This window comes from Pyrus communis, chromosome 14 (genome assembly GCF_041283825.1).
Source record: "Pyrus communis isolate YQ-2024b chromosome 14, ASM4128382v1, whole genome shotgun sequence".
NCBI lineage: Eukaryota > Viridiplantae > Streptophyta > Magnoliopsida > Rosales > Rosaceae > Pyrus > Pyrus communis.
In genome coordinates this window covers 7,314,892-7,337,492 of record NC_142578.1, presented here as the reverse complement: position 1 = coordinate 7,337,492, position 22,601 = coordinate 7,314,892, and the positions used below count along the sequence as shown (strand labels likewise).

The 22,601-nt window shown below is 36.8% G+C and overlaps 1 protein-coding gene and 1 pseudogene across 2 annotated transcripts; both read right to left on the bottom strand.

The window, feature by feature from the left end:
* Window positions 1-717: 717 nt before the first annotated feature.
* On the bottom strand, window positions 718-3,603 carry LOC148691160 (uncharacterized; annotated as a pseudogene). Its single transcript, XR_015955642.1, has 5 exons — window positions 3,102-3,603; window positions 2,089-2,806; window positions 1,108-1,159; window positions 982-1,018; window positions 718-888 (listed from the first exon to the last, which is right to left on the bottom strand). The product of XR_015955642.1 is annotated as an uncharacterized LOC148691160 (transcript).
* A 2,026-nt stretch (window positions 3,604-5,629) lies between these two features.
* On the bottom strand, window positions 5,630-7,362 carry LOC137713942 (heavy metal-associated isoprenylated plant protein 30). Its single transcript, XM_068453304.2, has 3 exons — window positions 6,949-7,362; window positions 6,286-6,361; window positions 5,630-6,177 (listed from the first exon to the last, which is right to left on the bottom strand). The coding sequence occupies exons 1-3, from the start codon at window positions 7,114-7,116 to the stop codon at window positions 5,855-5,857; spliced, it is 567 nt and encodes a 188-aa protein (XP_068309405.2). The 5' UTR covers window positions 7,117-7,362; the 3' UTR covers window positions 5,630-5,854.
* Window positions 7,363-22,601: the final 15,239 nt, after the last annotated feature.

The following is a 22,601-nucleotide window of genomic DNA, read 5'->3' as shown; positions in this document are numbered from 1 at the left end:
AAAGACTGATAAAATCAAATATTTATAGAACAAAACAATCTGTATTAAGATTCATAGGTTACATGACCCACATAAAATTTATCCGATATCAAACATAAAAACATCACAAAAGACCCATTTTTTAGAGAACGTTTTGCCTTATCACTAGGTGTAAACACCTATGCTCTCTCTTATCACATGACTTGGTCACATGAGCACGGCTGTACATTTAGTGCCTCTTTGAGGTCACTCTCCCCTGTTCAAGTGATTGATTTCAAAAAATCCCTGCCATGTCCTAATTACACGGATGTTGCCTCTTTCCTTGCGAAATTGTCCGTAGGATAACACATCCCTATGGTCCAGAAGAAACAGATTTTCCAGGTAATGCTTGAACCATTATGTACCAGCAAAAGTTGTTTCCCCTCATTCAAATACTTAGAATCATCAACCTTACGTTTTAACGGCGTGAACATGAAATGTAAGTCACTCTATAACAAGTCAAGTACGTAGTACTACTCTATACCGCATCTCGACTAAGTTTTGTACATACATGGAGGTGAAGAGTCTCTAGCTTCCAACACCAGCAGCCCCTCCTGGTAGTATCAAAATAAAACATCTAGAGCTAGTGTATATCTCTTGCTAATCTTGCCTGCCACCTAAAAGAGCAGAAAATAACAAATTCAAACTAAAAACGGAAAGACAGAAGAACGGAAGGGAAGTAGTTCACCTTATATTTGTCTAATCCGCAGCCACCCATTTCCAATTGTGTGCATTAGACACAAGTTTGTGCTTCATGGAACGTAATTCTGCTTCAGCATCTAGCCACAACGTTTTATACACTAGAGCTTGTGGGTCTAACTCTTCAGTGGTCAGACGATTGCCTCTCAACGCGTTGCCCATACTCCGCATCTAATCATTACAACTGTGAACTTTCAGTTTCCAAGTAGAAACAACATTTAAGCACTTATATGATAATTTATAGCATTTGGTCACAAATTATACCTGAATGATCTCATTGCTTTCCTCAGTGTCTACACCACTATGTGAAGAAAAGGAATCCAACACTCTCAGTGAAAACATGAGAATTAACCTTGCGCTCTGTACAGCAATTCTGGTAATCAAGCTCACGTGGAACAGCCAAAGCCTTTGTCCTTGTTACTTGAAATCCCATGTTTGAGCACTGAAATACATCATTTAGACTCTGAGACCAACATACCATACACACATGCATGCCGTCTCAAGCACAATAAATATTAGCAACCAGAAAACCTTAGTTATAATAAAATTATATGATGATGTTATTACCGTCAACCAGCTCCAGGGCGGATACAGATCAGACTATAACGATTACTATTACAGTAAGCAATAACATTAAATAAACTAACCTGATAAATAAAGGTATGTATATGAAGGTTAATGCTCTCACAGAATGAAAATCAAGTAATCAACACAACAAAAGTATGAATTCAAATGTAAGTACATGTAGAAATTGATATGATAAGGAGAGCAAAATTTATATTTTAGCACACGAGTAAATTGCACAAATATCTGCCTAGAAATTTGACAGTGTTCAGTACGAATCATATTCAAAATGTAAAACAGGAAGGCAAAGTTCAGTATCGTATTCACACCAGATTCGCAAAATGTATGGACACGTGCACATAACCCTACCATTTGGAGCTCTGTTGATTTATTAGGGTAGTGTGAAGTGCCTGTAAGAGTTATGTCAGAGATTGGAGTCTTTCCTCCAGGCCTCTGTTGGATGCAAATAGAAAGATTTGTGATTATATGCTGGATCGTGTCATGCTTATGTTCATCCAGTGAATCTAAATCATTTGGACAATTTTGAACAAGCAATTCTGACATTTCATGCATCACATTAAGTATTGGAAGACTGATTGGCACAAATCAATCCACTTCATGGTTGTCATGCTTATGACCATAAGCTCTTTCCACTTCATGGTTGTCATTGGAAGACTGATCGGCATAAATCGATATGGAAGAATTTGATCCTGCTGCATCAAAAGGTCCATCCCCTTTGGAGTATGAAACAACAGCTGAAGATTCACTCTTTTGGAAAGATGAGAAAACCGTCTCCCACACTATTACGCGTTTCTTGTTCATTTTCAACAGTCTGAACTCAAAGAACTTGAAAACCCAAATGGGGATTGCCAAGAAGCCAAGGTTCCTTTCCTACAAGGTGAATCCAAATCAGAGTCATTCACACAAGAGAAACACCTCTTTTAACGCCAAGATGTTTCGAGCTGAAATCATCAGATATATTGGTTAAAATAACTACTGGCTCAGATTTTGCCAATAGTAATGGACCTATACCCTCACTAGAAGGAGCTTTACCAGCCTTCATTTCCTATATCATTGGGACTTTCATCACGGTGAATCCCTTTGCCTTCACCAGAGAGCAGGTGATGAAGATCCACATAATCGTTCACAGAACAATTGCCTTTAAAATCCACATTCCTTGACAATACGGGATTCAAGGGAGAAACTGGAAAAGCATTATGTTTAGGTGAATGGAAAGCCAGAGATTTAGCTGTTTAAGGATCAAATTTTGTGAAGCCACTCTCGCAAAAAGCAAATTTGTAACTACAACCGCTCCAAGTCATTGCCAGTGCAGAATATGGTAGCTGAGTTTGAGAAAATTTTCAATCATTGGTGTAGATGAAGTAACTGAATTAACCCCTGAAAAAAAGGGAATAATTCAGCATCTGCTTGATTTTCTCTTCCTACTGTCAAATCGCCACACTTTCCTATAACAATTTCAGAATTGTCAACATAGAGAGCTTCGATCCCTTAACAGCAGCATTTCCTGTGCAGAAGCATGTTATGTATGAGGCTCTTACAGTATTGATTTCACAACAACAGTGGCCTCAAAAAGAAACTTTCATTCGTTAATACACTCTATTGATCATTTGTTTTCTTCCATACGAGATGCAGAGGACCACACACCTTAAGTAACTCGCGTAGGAAACATTCATAGTAATAGCTAAAAATTTCTGAGTTATTCGAGCCCAAAAAACAAAATATGTCACCAAAAGCCATTGTTATCCTTAGTCAATCATAAACATTAAACAAGAACATTGCCGCCACAGGCACATACTAACCACGACTGTGTCCGGAAGGGTGTATTCGAGCGGTTCGACGAAAAGGATTCAGCTAAAGGGGACAAACGGGATGGTTTTGCAGAAGATGAAGCTCCTCATCCATGATCACCCCCCTCCATTTATATGGAAATCAAGTTTTAGTCAAACCTGCTCAAAACCTCTTCCCAAACAAAAGCCCAGAAATCCAATGGTCAGATCGAAGCAAGAATCCATGGCCTACAATGGTGCTAATTGTTAAGCTAAAAGAAGTAATCTTTTGTGCTTTTTTTGTTCGTGGGAAGTGAAAATTTGAACACTTTTGAGCTACCCATTTGTTTGCACATTAATAAGCTAAAGAAATTTTAAGCTTGGAAAAGAGTGTAAATTCAGAACATAGCTACTTCAGAGAAGGCAGAGACTTGCAGAGCAGAGGAGGAGGAGGAGGAGGAGGAAGGTCGGTCGATTTTTCTTTTTATCTTTGTATTTTGTACACTTTTGGCTCCTCAAGGACATGGACCTCAACTATGTCGAGAGTTCTTCGTGTTGAGGACTTTTTCTTTGGTCAAAGTGCAGTTCAATCCTACCACTGTACCGTACCACACGCAAATTCCGAATGTATGTTCAATGAAACGTAATCTTTGAAAAAAAAAAAAAAAAAAAAAAAAAAAAAAAAAAAAAAAAAAGGAATATTGGATGTCTTAGCGATTCTACAAAACTCAAGTGTTGAATAAACAATTTAAAAGGTGATGGGTAATATGAGGTGTCTACGTTTCATCGGTTTGAATCAAGGCTTAAATGTCAAAATGATCCCTGTATTATAGGTATATGACTAATTTTGTCCTCGTGTTTTCAATTTGGCTAATTTAATCATCGTGTTTTTCTCTATTAACTAATTAAGAACATTTCATCCAATCTCTTTTAAAAAAAATTCATAAAAAAAAAATCGTATGAGATATACTTACTCTTTATCTTTACAGAAAAATGCAAATCAATGAGAAATAACACATAAGAGATAAAACTTCCAATCTGAAAAATGATTAAAGGTTGTGACATAGAAAGATAGGGGGTAATGTTTGGAAGGAAGTCGCCGCGGGGGGGGGGGGGGGGGGAGGGGTGGTGGTTGGGAGGAGAATAATTTTTCTTTTAATTTTTAGTTTTATTTCATTTTTAATATTTTAAATCAAATCAATTATAATTTTATAGATAAGTTTATAATAATTTATAAAATAAATTTACAAAAATTAGATGGAAATGTTCTTAAATGGCTAAATGGAGATAAACACAAGGACCAAATTAGCCTAATTGAAGAACATATAATAAATTGACTCAATGACCAAAACACATGGACTATTATAACATTGAAGCCTTGAATCAAATTTAGGTTTCATTAATTTAGCCATCATAATTTTTCAACCACTCATTTTTTTTCTTCTTGTATTTTTTTTTTCTTTTCCTGAACGGTTATATTGGAAAAAAAATTAAAGAACACTTGACAAAGAAAATCAATGCACGACTGCACAGTAAAAATATATAAGTTTAACTAATGAGCAATAAAAAAAAAATTCTATTTGGTAGAAATTCATACAACGTTTGATATTATTTTAATGGGTTCGATTTCTCTTCTCTCCTGATCTTTATTCTCTTTATTCACTTAATTTTTTAAATCTCATATTGGCATGTGTCAAATATAAGATCATGCGGCTCCAAACGATTTTGAGTCCTTTTTTACTTCTTTACAATAAACGGGTTCACTTTTTAATAACATAACTAGTATATATAAATCATTGATAAACTAGTATGTATAGATGCGAATTAATCTAATTTTCTAAAGAATTAATCATAAAAAAAAAAACATGAATTCAAAGATTTTATTATAGTAAAAATCTTGTAACTCAATTAATAAAAAGTATTCACTTATGTACACAAAGTCTTCTGTTCGGTTCCTCTATGTCAATAATTCAAAGATATTTCAAGAATAGCAAACATTGGAAAAGTTGTTTATTGTTGTCTTCCGTATTCCGTGAATAAAGTGGACATCTCTAATATTCTTTGCAGACCGAAAGAGTTCAGACCATTTCGACTCGACTTCACTTTGCCTTCTCAACTAAGGAACAACGACCTTGTAGGGTTGTTGGACGGTGACAAAAGTGGAAAATTCCTAGCAAGTGTATGTCTTTTTATGAGAGATCAATTTATGGGGTAGTGCATGAGATGCTGAGAAGCACCTTTATACAATGGGTATCTCATGTGGTTGTATATTAAAATTATTTATATCTAAATAAATAGAAAAATTGTAGATTGGGAATTATACTAGCGGCTTACCTAATTTTATTATAGCATATACACACTATTTTGACTTTCAGCATAACAATGACATATATACTCGTTGCATAAAAGTTCTTCTCATTGTCCCATCCCATAAACCATTGTATTTGTTCGATGGAAAATGCCATAATAATCTGCTGTCATAATCTAATCCAAATCATGAAATATGGAGGGAGAAAAGACATAAAAACAAAACAAAACATGACCATGGAACAAAAGCTGCATACAATCAAGTCCTGGAATTGTTCCATTGATTTCCCCACCTACAAATATTCAGCATGAAACCAAACCTGCATATTGTACAACACTACGATGGAGATTGACAAATTCTTTATTTATTTTCTCTCTCCATCTAAACCATGCATATCTACTACATATGAATTACATATACATTTCTCTTAGTCACATATATTTCCGTCGCATAAGCTTTGTTTACTTGCGTAGCAGAGTTACATAAGGCAACAAGCATTGACATTATCATCATTGAACATGTTGCTAACTTTGTCATCTCCCCTTTGAGTCACTGGAATATTTCCATGTTTGTCCCCAACATTGTAGCCATGCTTATAGTAGTTGTAGCTCTCTTTGAATTCATTGGTTGTGTCCTTAAAATAGTCACTTGAAGATGTGAAGTACAATGGAGGGTTGGGGTAGGGCCAGAACTCAGCCCTTTTTCCAGCCCTCCTCACTGCCTTGAGGACTTTGTTGCGATCAACGTACCCGATTACAGTCACCTTTTCCATTGGTAGATCCACATCCACAGAATCAATCCCTGAATACACAACATATACAATTTGTACGCTGTAATTCCCCTATTCCCAGACGAAAAATCAATAATAATTTCAAAAACTGAAAATGAATGATTATTTTAAGAGTGTACCTCTGAGCTTGAAAATGGCATTTTTCACAACTCTTTCACAGCCAGTGCAGCACATCCTGACTTTGAGCTCCACAGTCTGTAAAGCAAACACGGTTTCAGAACCTGTTCTCATCTTGCAAAAAGCATGTTTTGGTTTTTCCTTCCTTTCTTTTTATTCCTTCATTCTTTTTGTTGTTTTCAAGAAGCTTTATACTTTAAGCAGTTATTAATTAGAAGCTAAAAAGGAATTAAGAAAAGCCATGTTGGGATGCAGATTAAACCTATATACCTCATGAATCATGATAATTCTTGTGTTACAATAAACGTGATCAATAAAGAGATTAGTACACACATGATTAACAAAATTGGATGGTTGGAGGTCTCCATCATGGTTGGGAACTTAGTTTGCTCAAAACATGATGTTCATTACTCTTTGAACCACTTTGGAACGAGGTTTCTCAAATCGATTTCTCTCCACAATTGACGAGAAAGATTTTTGTTCTTTGTTTCTCATATGAATAAAACAAATAGTACTTTAAGGGCTTGTACAAATACATGTGTGTGTGTGTGTGCGCGCATGTCTGTATATACATAGGAAGAGAAGCCATGCATGATGAACTTTCAAGCTACACACATGAGAAACCTTGAAAGAATGAAAGCAAAACAACGGAGATGAAACCGAACCTCTAGTGAAAGCGGCCGACCCCTTGGCATGGTGTGTTTGATTTTCCTATTGATGATGCTTTCGCAGTGGTGGTGATGGTGGTGGTGATGATCTTGGTTGTTAAAGTACGAGTAGTATGCAATGGAAGATATGAAAGAGCCAAATGTTCTCTTTAGTAGGGTTGCCATAACCACAATCTAGTGGTGTATATATATACATAAGAAGGAAAGATATAGATAGGGAAACTCTAAGACAAACCCAGGCCTAGAAGATATTCCTGTTTGGACTTGGCAATTGGCAACCCTTTCCCCTAGGTTTGATCTCCCTTTGGTAATATATTCCAAAGCTGTCTAAAAACAATTCCAACTTAGCGGCTTTCTTGGGGTTTAATCATGTGGTTTTAGGGAATGGGACTCCCAATATTATTAGAACTTTTAGAGAGGGAATGGTATCCAAATCCTCACATTAATGCTTGAGATGTGGGTCAAGCTAACATGACTGCAATCACTGAGAAGAGAATATATCCTTTCTTATAAGGATATGGATGAACTTACAAACGAATTGGAAGCTTGGGTTTTTGATGCAAAGGGAAAAATATATTCTAAATATATGTTTTTTAACCATCATTGTAGAAAAAAACTTCTGCACAGTAAGCACCATCTATCTAGAAAGTCTAATAACAAGGTATATTCCCACGGAAAGACATCCTCTCTCATGATCTTTTCCACCAAATCTCATCAATCAATTAATTCAGGTCTTTGAAATTTGATCAAACAGTTAAAATTATTATCTTTTTAAGGGACCCCCTATTTGTAGCCATTAGATCAAATTTCAAGAGCTCAAATTAATTGATTGGTGAACTTTGGTGGTAGAGATCCAGAGAGGATCTCTTCCCTATTCCCACATTAAGCTATATGCCTATAGGGGTTTTACATTTTCACAAGCCTATTGTTACATCCCACATTGCCAATGGAGTAGATCCTGTAAGCCTTATATATATATATATATTCCTATCTCTACCTAGCACGAGGCCTCTCACGTAAACTTGCTTAACTTCGGAGTTCCGATTACATCCCACATCGCCCAATGGAGTGGATCCTGTAAGCTTTATATGTATATTCTCATCTCTACGTAGCACAAGGCCTTTTGGGAGCCCACTGGCTTTGGGTTCCATCAGAACTCCGAAGTTAAGCGAGTTCCCATGAGAGCAATCCAGGATGGGTGACTCAGGGTGACCGACTGGGAAGTTCTAGTGTGAGTTCTCAAAAACAATACCGTGAGGGCGTGGTCGAGGCCTAAGGGGGACAATATCGTGCTACAGTGAAATCGAACCCAAGATGTGATGGGGGTCTGGACCGGGATGTGACAACTATTATAAATGGATTTTTTCGGAGAATATATGAGTTAGTCAATTAGACAGAGAAGTGTGTCCTGTCTCTTACACTGATCGAATCAGGTAGTTTAAAATATTATAAAAAATAGAATCTTTAGGTTTTATGTACTTTTTTATTTAAAATATCAGCTCGAAGTTCTATCAATAAACTAAATAGCTACAAAATTATAAACAGTCACCAAAGTGCTAAACAAAATATCTACAAAATTATAAATATGTTTACACTAAAAAGTTAATCCTAATTTATGAAAAGAGTTTGAAAACTTTAAGTTTTAACGATAAGGATAAAATAAAGGATAAAGTGAATAGTACCAAGATTGACTTTTTAGTGTAAAAATGTGATTTTTCGTTAAAGTGAATAGGATCCGGAACTTTTCGTTAAAGTTCCCAAAATTAAATTGCCATCATTTTGTTTAGCACTTTGGGGACTGTTTATAATTTTGTAGCTATTTAGGGGGTGTTTGTTTGCCCTCACTAACTCGGACTGGACTGGACTGGACTAACCCTTAATACTGTGTTTGTTCCATGCTGGGACTAACATTAATGAGACTAAATGGGACTAGCATGGACAAAACCCTTCACTAAGAGGTCTTAGTGAGACCCCCCAATAACCATGGGACTAGCTAAGACTATCCTCTATTTCTCGTCCTTGTCATGCTCAATGACCACTCCCGACAGACTCCTCGTCATCGCCGGTCACCTAGATCAATCATTAACTTCCCGACTCTCTTTCAGATCCATTTCACAACCAACTTTCATATAAAATATACCAAATTGAAGCTGGGAGTGACAAGATTACGATTTTACTTGAATCGAGGCCAAAATGTGGTCGAATGTAGCCGGCAAAATGGCCTGGAAGTCTCGGCCAGTTTGGGCTTCTTCAAATCCATGACAAATTCGAGCATGCAAAGCTAAGATCTCGGTCCAGGGATGGTGATGAATTTTTTGGCGGTGCTAACTTCATCCAATTTAATGAGGGTTGGCCAAAAAACACATCGGGAAACCTACAACTCGTCGGGAAAATTGGAGCCGTGAGGTTCCGTTCGAACAACGCATAGCTAGAGAATGAGGGAGGACAGAGAAATAGAGACTGGAATCAATAAGGAGTTTGACCAGGAATGAGAAAGAGACATGAATTGAGAGGTCTGAGAGGAAAAAAAGAGGGAGAGGGTGGGACGATGAGAGAAGAGGAAAAGAGTGGGACGGAAATGGTAGGAAAAGATGGAGAAAAAGATAAGATCATAATAAAATATTAATAATTTATATATTAAATAAAATAATATTAGAATTTGTTATTATCCAGCTTCTTAGTCCAATACTGCACCAAACGCTTCATTAAGTTAGTCCAGTTTAGTCTAGTCTAAGCCAGTCCAGCTTAGTCCTTTAAGCTAATCCAGTCCGAGATAGTCCGGCGCAACAAACGCCCCCTTAGTTTATTGATAGAACTTCGAGCCGATATTTTAAATTAAAAAGTACATAAAACCTAAATATTCTATTTTTTTAGTATTATCCTTTAATTCTTAGAATTTAGAAAATAAATGGAAGAATGCTATCCACGTAATCCTGCGTATGCGTTCTTACCTCTTATTGCAGGAATTTCGGAATAATTCTGGTTTAATGGTAAGCTTTTGATGCTTCAATATTGTTCTTCTGCCTTTCCTGAATATTTCTGCATTATTGTTTAAATTTTGGACAAACTATTCGTTGTGCATGGCAAATAAAACTTTAGGAGACAAACAGTCGGAAAAAAAAAAAAAAAAAACTCATCTGAATAAATAATTTACGATGCCATGCATCATCAAGTTTTCTTTTAATTTATTTTTTTTCCTAGTTATACAACGATATTCTCCTCTAAGAAGAGGGAGTTTGTGTTGAGCACATAATTGGCCAAGGCATAATTAGATATTGAGCTCAACACAAATACAAAAAGTTTTTACGTTCATATAAATCAAACTTGAGACATTTCTACTAAACTGTAATATACTAGTTCTTCGAAATCAAACACTTTGTATTGTTTTCCTAGTACTGTTGGTGTTGAAAATGCACTGAGACAGCTGGAAAGGCAGGGCGCAAATCACACGTAAAATCTTAGAGGCATTTTAACAATTAATCCCAACATCCCAATAATATATATTATGCAGCAAGGAGATGAGACATTCTGTCCTAGCTAGAGAATATGGCGATGTAGTTTCAGTGATCACTTTCCGCCATACAATGTGCTCACAGATGCCTGGTTTTCTACATATAACTAATAAAACTTTGAGTGAGATTAAAGAATTAGCTGGAGACTTACAGCTGCAACCAGAATTTTTTCTGCTTCAAATCAGAAAATTTCGAAGTTGAGGCGTAGTCGACATGAAGAGCGTCGTGTGCTTCTTCAAGATTTAGACCCCCTTTGGTAATTATTTAAATTTTTAATTTTTAAATTTTTGTGTTTAAGATATGAAGAAAATATATGGAAGAAATGAGGGACGTAAAAGACAATGAGATCTAGAGAGAGAGAGAGAGAGAGAGAGAGAGAGAAGAATTACAGAAGAATAAGTGAAAATAAAATCTAGAAAGTTAAAATAACTATAGTTTTAGTTGTTGGTTTTTAGTTTTGATTTGTGTCTCCATCCTGGAATGTTTATTCTATATATCCCCAACATTCTTCCTCCATTCTATTTTCTTCATTTCTCTCATGTATTTTTCCTCTATTTTAAACACAAATAATGTAGATAAAAAAAAATTAAAAACTAAATAGTTATCAAATAAGAACCTCAATTTTAGTAAGAGCCTAATTCTATTTCTAACTCATTTTTCAATATTTTTCATGAAAACCTGAATGTTACCCACTGTTCTAAAATTTCACACTTAGCATCGCATAGGCGCTAGGCAGCTAGCCACCTCCCCTATTAATACCTAAGCCTTTAAAAATTAAGAAAGAGCATATGGACCTACTTAGGGGCCCGCTTAAGTCACAACTCTCATTTGCACAGAAAATAGATAACTTTTATTTTGCATTTTATTTTTTCAGTAAATTATATGAGACTTATTGAATACTTGGATAAACACTCATTATATGTTTGTTTCCCATGTTTTCAATGTGTCTAATACTTTATACTCTATAGAATTGTTTCCCATATTTTCAGTATGTTCTAATACTTTATCTACATATATAAAGTGAGAAGCCCAAATAGATGAAACTTTCAATATTCCAATCATGTCCTTACTTTGATACAGAAAATAATTAAAAACCGCCCAACAAAATAGGGACAAAATAGTAATATTGTACCATTTAGAAATCAAACGTGGAAGAGACAAATTCCACCACGTTTGCAAATCAGTTTTTCTCAAATTGTTAGATATCCTTGCCGAGGAGGATAAGTGGAGGCCATTCCATCAATTTATCTCAAACTGCAGATATCCCAGCGGAGGCCATTGGTAAATGTTAGGGTACTGAAGAAGCAGAAAAAAGACGTATGTATAGTGCAATAAGTCATAGCAGTTTCATTATATTTAAAGATTGGAGGTTACGGGCACTAAGTACCACAAAGAGTTTGCTCTCTCATCCAAACGTTAGTGACGTTGGTGATTAATTTTAGCAACAAAAATACATTGAAGCCATCGCCATGGATCTAGGGATTGGTGGTGATCGGAGATTGAAAACCCTAGAAACTGGATGTTGACTTGTAGGGTTGAGTTGAGGAAAAGTAACGCGAAACCTAAACGGGCAAACAAAAACATTTGGTACTTCAAGTGTAGGTTGGTTTTCTTCTCTCTCATTTTTTTCTTCTTCTGTTCTTCTTCCTTTTCCAGCAAATTTTCTTATAACTATAAGCCACGATTGCTTATAAAGTATTAAAATCATAGGGTTTTGCACAAAAAGAGAGGAGAGGCTGACATTTGATGGGTTTGTCTTATTAATTGTTCATTCATTTATCCTTTTTTCTTTGTTTATTAATTTTATTGGCACAAGTTTTTTCATTAGGGATAGAAATTTGGGCAATAATATGCTACTGTGATGTATCTTTCAAGGCTAAAGACGCTTCTATGCATGTTTGAAGGAACAATCTGAGTTTGTCAATCACTAGCATGGTCATACAGGTTCGATTTTTCCCAATTGTAATCTTAATTATTCATGTTCTTCACTGTCTTGGTTAATTTGCTGCCTTTTTATCTTATCGCTTTATTGTGTTCACTTCCAATATCATACTTGGAATCTCAACGCAACATTCCAAATTGAGGAAGAGTAAACATGTAGAATATTTGCATTTAGCTTCTTCTCTATTCTTTAAGTTTGATATATATTTTAAAAAGTGGGTTGAAAAACATAAGTAAAATCATGTGTCATAGTTCCCTTCTAAGAGTGTCAATATTAGCATGGATGTTGGCAATGGCCACAGCTCAAGTTGTGGCTTGAACAAAGAGATGAAGAAAATGAGGGAGGAATGGATGAATAAAGAAGAAGAACACATGAAGGCTGTAGAGTTGGTTTGATAAGATTATGCTGCCAAGCTTGATGATTTGGAGGCTCAATTTAGGTCAGTTTTAATATCAAATTAGCCTTCAAAAAAAACAAAAAAAATAAAGAAGAAGAAATACTGAATATATGTTGCTAGGTTTATTTTATAGTTTCCATATTTTTTTCCTTGCAAGACTGATTTGGAACATCATGTTTAGCTTCACTCTGTTTATGTGTTTTTCTCTTCTAGGTACGGAGGTTTAAACAATATTAGTTCAAGAATAATAATATTGACCTCTCCATTATCCCATGGAAATAAAATTTGGGAGGATCAAGAAATGAATATAGATTGAATTGTTAGGTCATTTTGTCTTATTTATTTGTTAATTTTATACTCATAACAACATTTGAACGAGTTTAAGTTTTTTCCTTGATCAAGGTAGAAATTGCTATTTTTTTTGTAGCTAACAATGATCTCCATGCTTATTGTTCTATGTGGGCTAGTACAAAACACTCCAGAGAGTGAACCAATTTTATTCGATCTTGGATTGGTTAAAAGAAGAAGAGCATGTGTTTTTCGCAATAATCAATTTTCATTGAACTTGGAGAAATACTATTTGACCAACTAGGATTTTAGTTTGTTTGTAACTTAAGTTAAAACTATAGTGAAAGTATTAATGTCTATACCTAGTGAACACGAATAGTAAACAGCTAATACAGTATATCTTTAGGGGCGTGTAGCGACCATGATTAGAAAAAATGTCTCTCGCATGTGTGTGAGCGCGTGCGGAGAGACTAGTAATCTATAAAGTGATGATACTCTTACTATCTATTTGTATCATCTCTCTAATAGAGGTAGAGTGCACAATCACATATGAGTCTCATCCCTATTAGAGAGATGGTCAAAAGATAGTACAAATAAATGGTAAGAGTAACATTTTTGTAATATATATGTCCTGTTTTGCAATTTATGTATCTCAATATAATTATGTATTTTTTAAAGTATAAGTAAGCATTTATTTATATGTTATTATATGTTATATATTGAATTTAATTAAAATTAAAAAAAAAAAAAAAGCCTTCCTGCCCGCCTAGACACCTAGACGCTATACTCAGCCCGCTACCCAACTAGCGCATTTTAGAACCTTGACATTACCAGAGAGGTTTTATTGAAAAAAAAAAAAAGAAAAGAAGTTATACCTAGTGAGGGGACATAAGAGCAATTCCACCCCTAAAAAATGAGTTGGCCCAAAGTCCATTTAATCCATCCAAATGAATAGTAATTGACTGCAACAAACAGTATTTGGTCAAGTGAATCTCCACCCCTAAAAAATGAGATGACCCATAGCCTAGTCAATTCTTATTAAAATATTATTAAATTTTTAATAAAATAATTTTATTTTAAATTTCGGATAGAATTTTTAACCAATCTTGTCACGCTACGTGTTATTTTCCAAAAGTGTAGAAGATGGTTAGGTATTTATATAAAAAAAATGCATTTAAGTTTTTTCTGTATTTTTAAACAATTTTTATAATTTTTTATTAAGTCAATCAATCTGGACCATTGGATTTCAAAAAGGTTGAAATCCAATAGCCCAAAAGTGGACACATGGCCCACAGTGAGATTCTGACAATTTTTTTTTAAGGCTGGAACGCGTGCCCACACCCCTGTGATCCCACCTGTCAACCACAAAAAAGGACTCAACCTGCGGCTAACGTTAGCATGATGTCATATAGGTTGGTTATTCATTCAATCCATTTTGGGTCGGCCTAGAAGTTGGGGTAGACTTTGGGCTAGCCTATTTTGTGGGGTGGAGTGGGTTTTTGGGAGGCCAACCTATTTTAAGAGACTTTGGGCCAGCCTATAAAGGAGGGTTGAAGTTGCTCTAACCTTACGCCTCATAAAAGAATGAAAAACTAACAAGCAAAGAGTAGGGGCATAAACGTAACCACACTTGAAAAAAAAAAACAACAATAAAAATACAAAGAAAAGAGGGGGAATACGAGACCTAACCCCTCTTAAAAAAGCCTAACAGCATCTCCAATGGAAATCCCTATTTAGGAACTCCCACCACCACTTTTGAATACTCATTTAAGGACTTAAAGGGAATTTTTGTGCCCCTAAAGGAATATTGCCCCCGATATGAAAGTTCTTATAGTAGAATCCCTAAATTTGAAGTTTTTATGACTATATGTGATAATTTGATTAGGTGCATATTTTTTGTTTATGTTAACCTTTTTTTTAACTAATTAAAAGCATTAAAATCTTCAATCATCCACTCAAGGTGCACATTTTTTTTATGTATGTTAACATTTTTTTAATCAATTAAAAGCATTAAAAGCTTCAATCAAGATTGCAGGCCCCATTTTCCACTCAAGGTTGTTTCTACATAGTTCTTATATGTGAGGACATGCACTATGCATCCGGTGAGTCCCTATACTTTAAGGACTCACTTTCTGATTATTTGTTTTATACACATTTTATAAGGTGGTTGCCCTTATTTAGGGATTCCACTGGTGATGCTCTAACTTATAGGTAAGAATCTACAAAACAAGTTGCAAAATACCAAAAACAAATGATTAAGAAAAAGCCATACATTAAGAAGATGAAACAAACGTGTAAGCTGAGAATCCCAAAAATCTAATTGCAGAAGTGACAGAGTTGGCAAGGGCGGTTTACCAAGATAAAATTTACTTTGAAAGTAATTAGGCTAGATAATTTAGCCTTCTGTATATTTCACATTAGGGTAATGTTAGGAAAACTAAATTTGTAAACCAAATGACACGGAAGTTGATTATTGGATTATTACTTAAGCGTTGATAAACATGCTCATTTCCTATTAGTGACAAATTTTGCCTACAAATTTAGTGTCTCTAACATTACCCTTCACTTTATATTGAGTTTACAAGTGAGAGTTTGAAATAGAATCAAACTCTTCTAAAACAAACTAATAAATGAAAGTGAAAAATACAAAATTTAAATTCAAATTTAGTTTCCAGTAGTAGAACCATTTAAATTTTGACATTTGACATTTGTGTCGTGTTTTTTGTAACAACCCGTCCCTAATTTTACGATTTTATTAATTTTAAAAGAGTGAATTTACGAAAATGCCCTTAGAGCGAGAACGTTCACTTTTATTGACCGTCATTTTGTAACACGTATGAACTATTATTTTCTCATATTCTCGTAGTACTCATCGCTATAAACGCGTGGGTGCAAGTAGAATCGAATTTGGAGCCACGATGAAGATTTTACGGAACTGCAAAGCAGAAACGTATTTTAGTAAATTCAATATTCTAGATATTCATCCTTATTATTTTATTATTTTTTCTGGGCTATTTTTGTCCGTGGGGCCCGCCCACATGGGTCTCCTCTCCCTTTTGTCCTTGTGTCCTCTTCATTCTCACTCTCTATCTTTGTGTCCTCTTCCTTCTCACTCTCTATCCTGAACTTTCATCTCACTCAACTCTCTACTTTCTCTCCCTCACCTCTCCCATATCTCTCCTCGACAACAACGACCACACCATCGCCGTTCTTCCTCCGGTGAATGACCCAGACCACCATCCTTCCTCATCGTCAACCCACCATGAGGGTAAACCTCTGCAAACACCTTGTATGGGCAACCATCCCGAGAACCTAGCTACTGCCGTCGAGCTAAGGAGCTCCAGCTAGGAGCGGTGGTTTCCCTATGAAGATCTCATAGATTCCAGTGAAGGTAACATTTGAAAACCCTTTATAACCTAGTAGATCGTGTTTTGGTGTACCTTTGGAGTAGTTTTGAGAAGAATGATAATGATTGAATGCAAAAACAATGAGGGAGATGTTTTTCCCAAGTTTTCCAACAAGGAACCTAAGTTTTGCAGGTTTTTCTGGCGATGGCAGGACCTAGTTATGGTATATTTCCCTTCCTCTCCTCTTAAGCTTCGTTTTGGTAGGTAGAATGTGAAGAATAGTTGAGAAACCAAGCTAATCGGACCTCATTTTGTTATCAGCCCAAATTTTCCAAAAACCGGCAATCAAATTGGCCCGACCCGAAAAAAAAAAAAAAATCCAACCCAAATCCATTTAGAATTTAGAGGGAATAGTCCGTGAAATATTTCGTTAACTCCTAGTTAACTGTTCTCTGACTTTTGTTGACTTTTTCGAAATTTTCTCAAAAACCTTCCAAGGCCAATTTCGACGTCTTGAGTCCATTTTTGGCATCCATTTAGTGAAATTCTAAAGTTTTAACATAGTTGACCATAAGGGCGGCTCAATTGACTTTTCGAGCTTGACCAACTATTGACTTTTACGAAAATTGTCTGGGACCATTCTTAGCGTATTTCGATGCCCTTATTCCAAATCCGCACTTCGTTTTTTTCAAATTGAATCGTTCTAGTTGAGTTTTACAAACGAGTCTCAGTATTATGCTTAGGTGCGATTATTATTGTAGACTCCGTCTTTCTTAATTCGAGCGAGTGCGACCTCGCAAGTATCTGTGAGTGAGTCTTTTCTTTTATATAGTATATATATTTGTTTAGTTTTCACATATATTTAATAATAAGTTTTCTACGTGATTGCCATAATTAAATTAACGTTTATAAGAAATATCGTAAGGTTGAGAATTATGAAATTATTCTGAATCCTGCAAGATGCACATGTATGCGTACTACTGTGGGATGCCTTAATTATATTTGCGGACGTGAATAGTGATATGTTGACTAGAATTATCGATTTACTGTTGCATGATCATAGTTACATTATCTGCTCATCGTGTGTTGCACTGGTGTTAGTGCTCGCTTGGGGCCAAGGCCAGTCTTTCATGTGTATGTTCACATCGCACCATACACTCACTTTGGATCCATTATAGGTGACAATCCTATCCTAGATTGCTATAGGCAATTAGGACTCGTATGTGATGCACACAGCACCAGTCTTCACGTGATTGTAGTACTATAGCGTATATCATTGTTACACCTCGTCGTGTTCATGTCAGAATATCTCTGCATGAACTCATGTGTTAACATATGTCAATAAGCATTTGATATGATATGTTTGTTTATGCGAAATCATGTGATTACCACGTGTTTATTTACAAAATGTCGTGACATATTGCATTATTGAGATATTGCTGGTTACGGTAAGTATTTTCATACCACACGTAGTATGTTATATGTGGAAACTATACTTGTTTTATGGTGTGGGGTTATTATGTTTTCGAAAAGGTTTTTACAAAACTTTATTTTTAGGCCCACTCACCTTTGTTTTTCACCCCTCCAAGTTTTAGTAACAGAGCTTTCGTGCCGACGAGGATTCTTGGCAAATCTTGGTATAGGTGATTACCTTCGATGGTATAATTCTTATCCTACCTTTACTATCACGCGCCCCGATCCCGAGATACACCCCGAAATCGTCACGTGACGGAGGACTGTAGTGGTACAATATAAAATATATAGTCACTTACTCATACATATAATATACATCAGAGCATCAACGGAATAACTCACAACAAAGGGTGGCAATACCTACTCTTTAGTGCGATACCCACACAACTACATAACATGCAATCTTCTTCTTTAACCACTACCCATTACCCTGCAAAATAACCGTACGCCAATGGAATGGCGCACCGGGCAAAGCAAAACTCGGATAATTTGCAAAGCTTGTGTGAGTGACAATAATATAACATATGTGAATATAAATAATAGCAAATGATTATATGTCAAAGTAGTGATACGCCCACACATGACACTTCTTTTGTATACCGTATCAACATTCAATATGATCACCGTCAATATTATTCTGTCATTCTCTTCGGATTGTGACACATCACTCGCCTTTCATCATTTTCCGATAATGACAAGGGTCGAATTTCCATATATATTATAATTTAACCACCATACGCCTCATTACTCGTATAGGAATGGTTATTCAATTTCGAATCTCACCACACGTCTATCGAGATAACATTCAGTCATCATACAACTCGAAGTTGTGTAGGAATGACACACCATCAATAATATAATCATGTGTAGGAATGAGATTGGTATCTTTTTCCTCATTACATCTCTTTGTTACGAGTAGGAATGAGTCACAACCAAAATCATTCACTTTTAGGCAATATCTTCATGTAAACTATTTGATTCAATCACCATTTTCTAGATTGAGCTACACAGGGCTTCAATCTCATCTTTCATATATGTAATAAACAATAATCTAGGGCTATAGAGAGACACAATTCAGCCGAAGCCTACACTAAGCAACCGATCAGGATATGGTCCCCCATTGCAGATTAACTAAGCAGAACCACTCCTGAGAATATCATGTAGGTAGTGACCCCCACAACAGATTAACCAAGCAAAGTCACTCCTATGAATACTATAGGTAGTGATCACTCAACGTAGATTAACCAAGCATGATCATCCCCAAGTACGTATGGCCACACCAAATAATAAGGATCACTCATAGCTGATTAACCAAGCACGATCCCAAAGTAGTATGGTCCCCAATTGCGGATTAACCAAGCAAGACCATCTATGTACCACTGCTACATGGTGCAGATTAACCAAGCACATCATAAATATATTTTCGAGGCATCATCTAGTAAACATAGCATAGTAGCACACATTCATATAAAATTATTTGTAAATCCATGTTATATCCACATAGTATATAACAAGAAATTTAATGGGTAATAATCATATTACAAAATATTCATGTCACTTACCTAGGTTATTCGTCACACCCTGGCCCGGGCCCCAACCACATCCTGGGCTCAACTCCACTGTAGCACGATATTGTCCTCTTTGGGCCCCGACCACGCCCTCACGGTTTTATTTCTGGGAACTCTCACAAGAACTTCCTAGTAGGTCACCCATCATGGGAGTGCTCTCGCGCGCTACTAGCTTAACTTCCGAGTTCTCATGGAACCCGAAGCCAGTGATCTCCCAAAAGGCCTCGTGCTAGGTAGGGATGGGAATATATATATATATATATATAAGGATCACTCCCCTGGGCGATTTGGGATCTAACATTATTTATGTTTCTAGATTCACCAACTCCACTTCCAAGGAACCTAATATGACACACAATACCCCACTTAGGAAACTTAACAAAACTAGCACACAAACCAAGGCCAAGTGCCATTTGTACATAAATCAAGGTGCACATCAATCGAGAACGACACGTCATTGTGATGAGTCAACTAAGCTCCATCAAGCCCAACAAAAATCTACAAATTGACAACGATACAACAGCTAGATGTCTACCAATCATACAAACGAGTGGCGGTCCAATTTGATTACAACACCAAACAATTGAATTTCGAGAAACCGAGCTAGACATAGGTTCACAAGGTCATTAAAAGGTATTTGGTACTTAGATAACACTTGTGGACGGGTCCTATGCATCGCCACACACGATGGTAGCCAAGGTGGAGGGTTTGTAAACCCGAATTTTCAACCTTAACCAAAAATGCTCAAATTTACGGGGTAGCTAGAGCTTAACAAGGGAAACACTTTTTGACACACCCCGACCGAGACCAGGGCGAGCTGGCCGTCACACAAAGGTGACGTAGCCATGTGCGCGTGCGGAAGCTATTAAGATAGTAATATAAAAGTACTAATAATTAAAAACTAACTAGCATACAAGGTACTAGTGTATGTGAGACACCATTCAGAGCAAGTCTACAACAGTCCAAAAGGAAAAGATACGACATAAATACACCCGAAGGTGACCCTACAATGGTGAGTGTCTGTCAGAAATGCCGGGACGCCCTCTGGGATAAACCACCGAACCTGCTAGACCACTAGAACCTGGAGGGGCGCAAAAACAAAAGCGTGAGTGGGCAAAAACAAAGTTCTTTGAAAACTCTTTAGCAAAATACATTCTAACCCCTCGCCGTAAAACCTGTATACTTCCCAGAAAATGAACATATATACGTATGTATAGGTATGCCAATTATGCTCCACCATATGCCATTCATGCTCACAATATGCCATTCATGCTCGAGAATATGCCACAACAGAATCTCATAAACAAATATAAATGCTCAAGCGTAAATCACTTCAATAACATGTAATCTGGCAACCGGGAGTCACCTAACGTGACATGTACCGCTGCATATAAAGCTCAAATCTCAACTCAACATCTGAATCTGCACACGAGTCGGAACCACCTAACGTGGTCTGTACGACAGGACTGGGTGTAATATATACGCTCTAGTGCTACGATCACGTGAAGACTGTGCGAATAATCGCGGGTCACCTACGAGTCGGAACCACCTAATGTGGTCTGCACGACAAGGCTTGCACCTAACTTGGATCCAAGGCGAGCGTGTGGTGCGGGTGAACATCACGTGAAGGACTCTGCCCCTCTCTGGGCGGGAGCACTAACACCGGGGGTGCAGATTATGAGCTCTCTAAGCATTTCAAACTGCTACAGAAATACAAACATGAATACCACTTACCTGGCACTTACCTGTGCGTCCACAGCACCAAATACACATATATAAATGTATGCCACTACCAATGCATGTGATGTTGCGTAAACGTCATTCATATGATGCATGGCATAAAACAAATAACATTTTCTATTTAATTTCTGGGAATATAAATGTATATAGATATATACGGAAAACAAAAGCCCACTCACTGGTAAGTGGAAGGGTCGTAGCCCCCCTGCCTCGAGTGTGTACGCTCGTCCTCGGAATACGAATCACCTATACGCGAAAAAGCTACGAAAACGTTAATTTAAAAGCACCTAAGCAACTTCTCGTAATAACTTCTCATACATTGCTCAAATTGGACAATTGAATATACCAACGTGATCTACACAACCTCAGGATCACACCCATATTTTTAAAATAATTTTTGGACCACGCACGCGCCCCCACGCGCCTGAATAGGCACTGACCCACGCGCCCCCACGCGCGGCCACGTGCACTGCACACTGACGGCGTCAACTGACGCCGTCAGGAATATTCCGTTAACCTTAACTGACGCCGTCAACTGCCGTTAGGAATATTCCGTTAAACTTAACGGAATATTCCCCTTTCTTCTCCGGCGAGCCTCCGGCGCCGTCGCCGGCGCCGGAAAACCGGGAAAATTTCAAACTTAGTTTTCTCCTTCGTTTTTCAACCATTTTTCACGATCTTTATACCAAAATGAAGCTTAGGACTAGTAGAACAACGTTAGACTAGTTTTAAGGCCTAAAAATCACACGATCATACCTGCAACAACGATCCAAGTTCGGCCAACTTTACATCCAACGATCCTGACGTCCAATTTCACCCAACGAACCACTCCGAGGCTCCTTGGGACCTCACAAACACATCTACAAGCTTAGAAATTCCAAAAACACACTAGTTTAGGTTTGCATGAACAGTGTTCAAATCGGACCTCGTCGAAACGACGTAAAAACGTTAGAATTCTTACCTGAATTTGGTATGGTTGTGCTCCTCACAACCTCACGAGTTCAATGGTGTAATTGGTTTCTTGATTGGTGAAGTATTGAGTATGTTTGTATGTGTGTCTGTGTGTTTGCAGAAGGAAGAAGAAGAAAATGGACTCGGGGAGAGAGAGAGAGAGAGACAGAGTGACAGAAAGTGAGGGAAGGAGGGAGGGAATCCCGGGAGAAAAAGAGAGAGTATGAGTGTGTGTGGTCCTACTACACCACACAACACAAAACTACACGTAAGTTTAACGAACTAGGGGGTAAAATTGTAATTTCAAATGTACATTTCGTTAGTTTCGGGACGGGATGTTACACTTTTCACAACTAAGCCGATGACAAATTGAAGCCGTAAACTATCCAATTTCACCAGAGAAAACTAGATTTCAAGGGTTCTAAACATCTA

Excerpts from the sequence above, each read along its gene's own strand:
- LOC137713942 (XM_068453304.2), bottom strand. The coding sequence starts at position 7,116 with ATGGCAACCCTACTAAAGAGAACATTTGGCTCTTTCATATCTTCCATT. Across the intron at positions 6,362-6,948 it reads GTCGGCCGCTTTCACTAGAG|ACTGTGGAGCTCAAAGTCAG; the intron begins GTTCGGTTTCAT and ends TTTGCTTTACAG. Across the intron at positions 6,178-6,285 it reads TGCCATTTTCAAGCTCAGAG|GGATTGATTCTGTGGATGTG; the intron begins GTACACTCTTAA and ends TTGTGTATTCAG.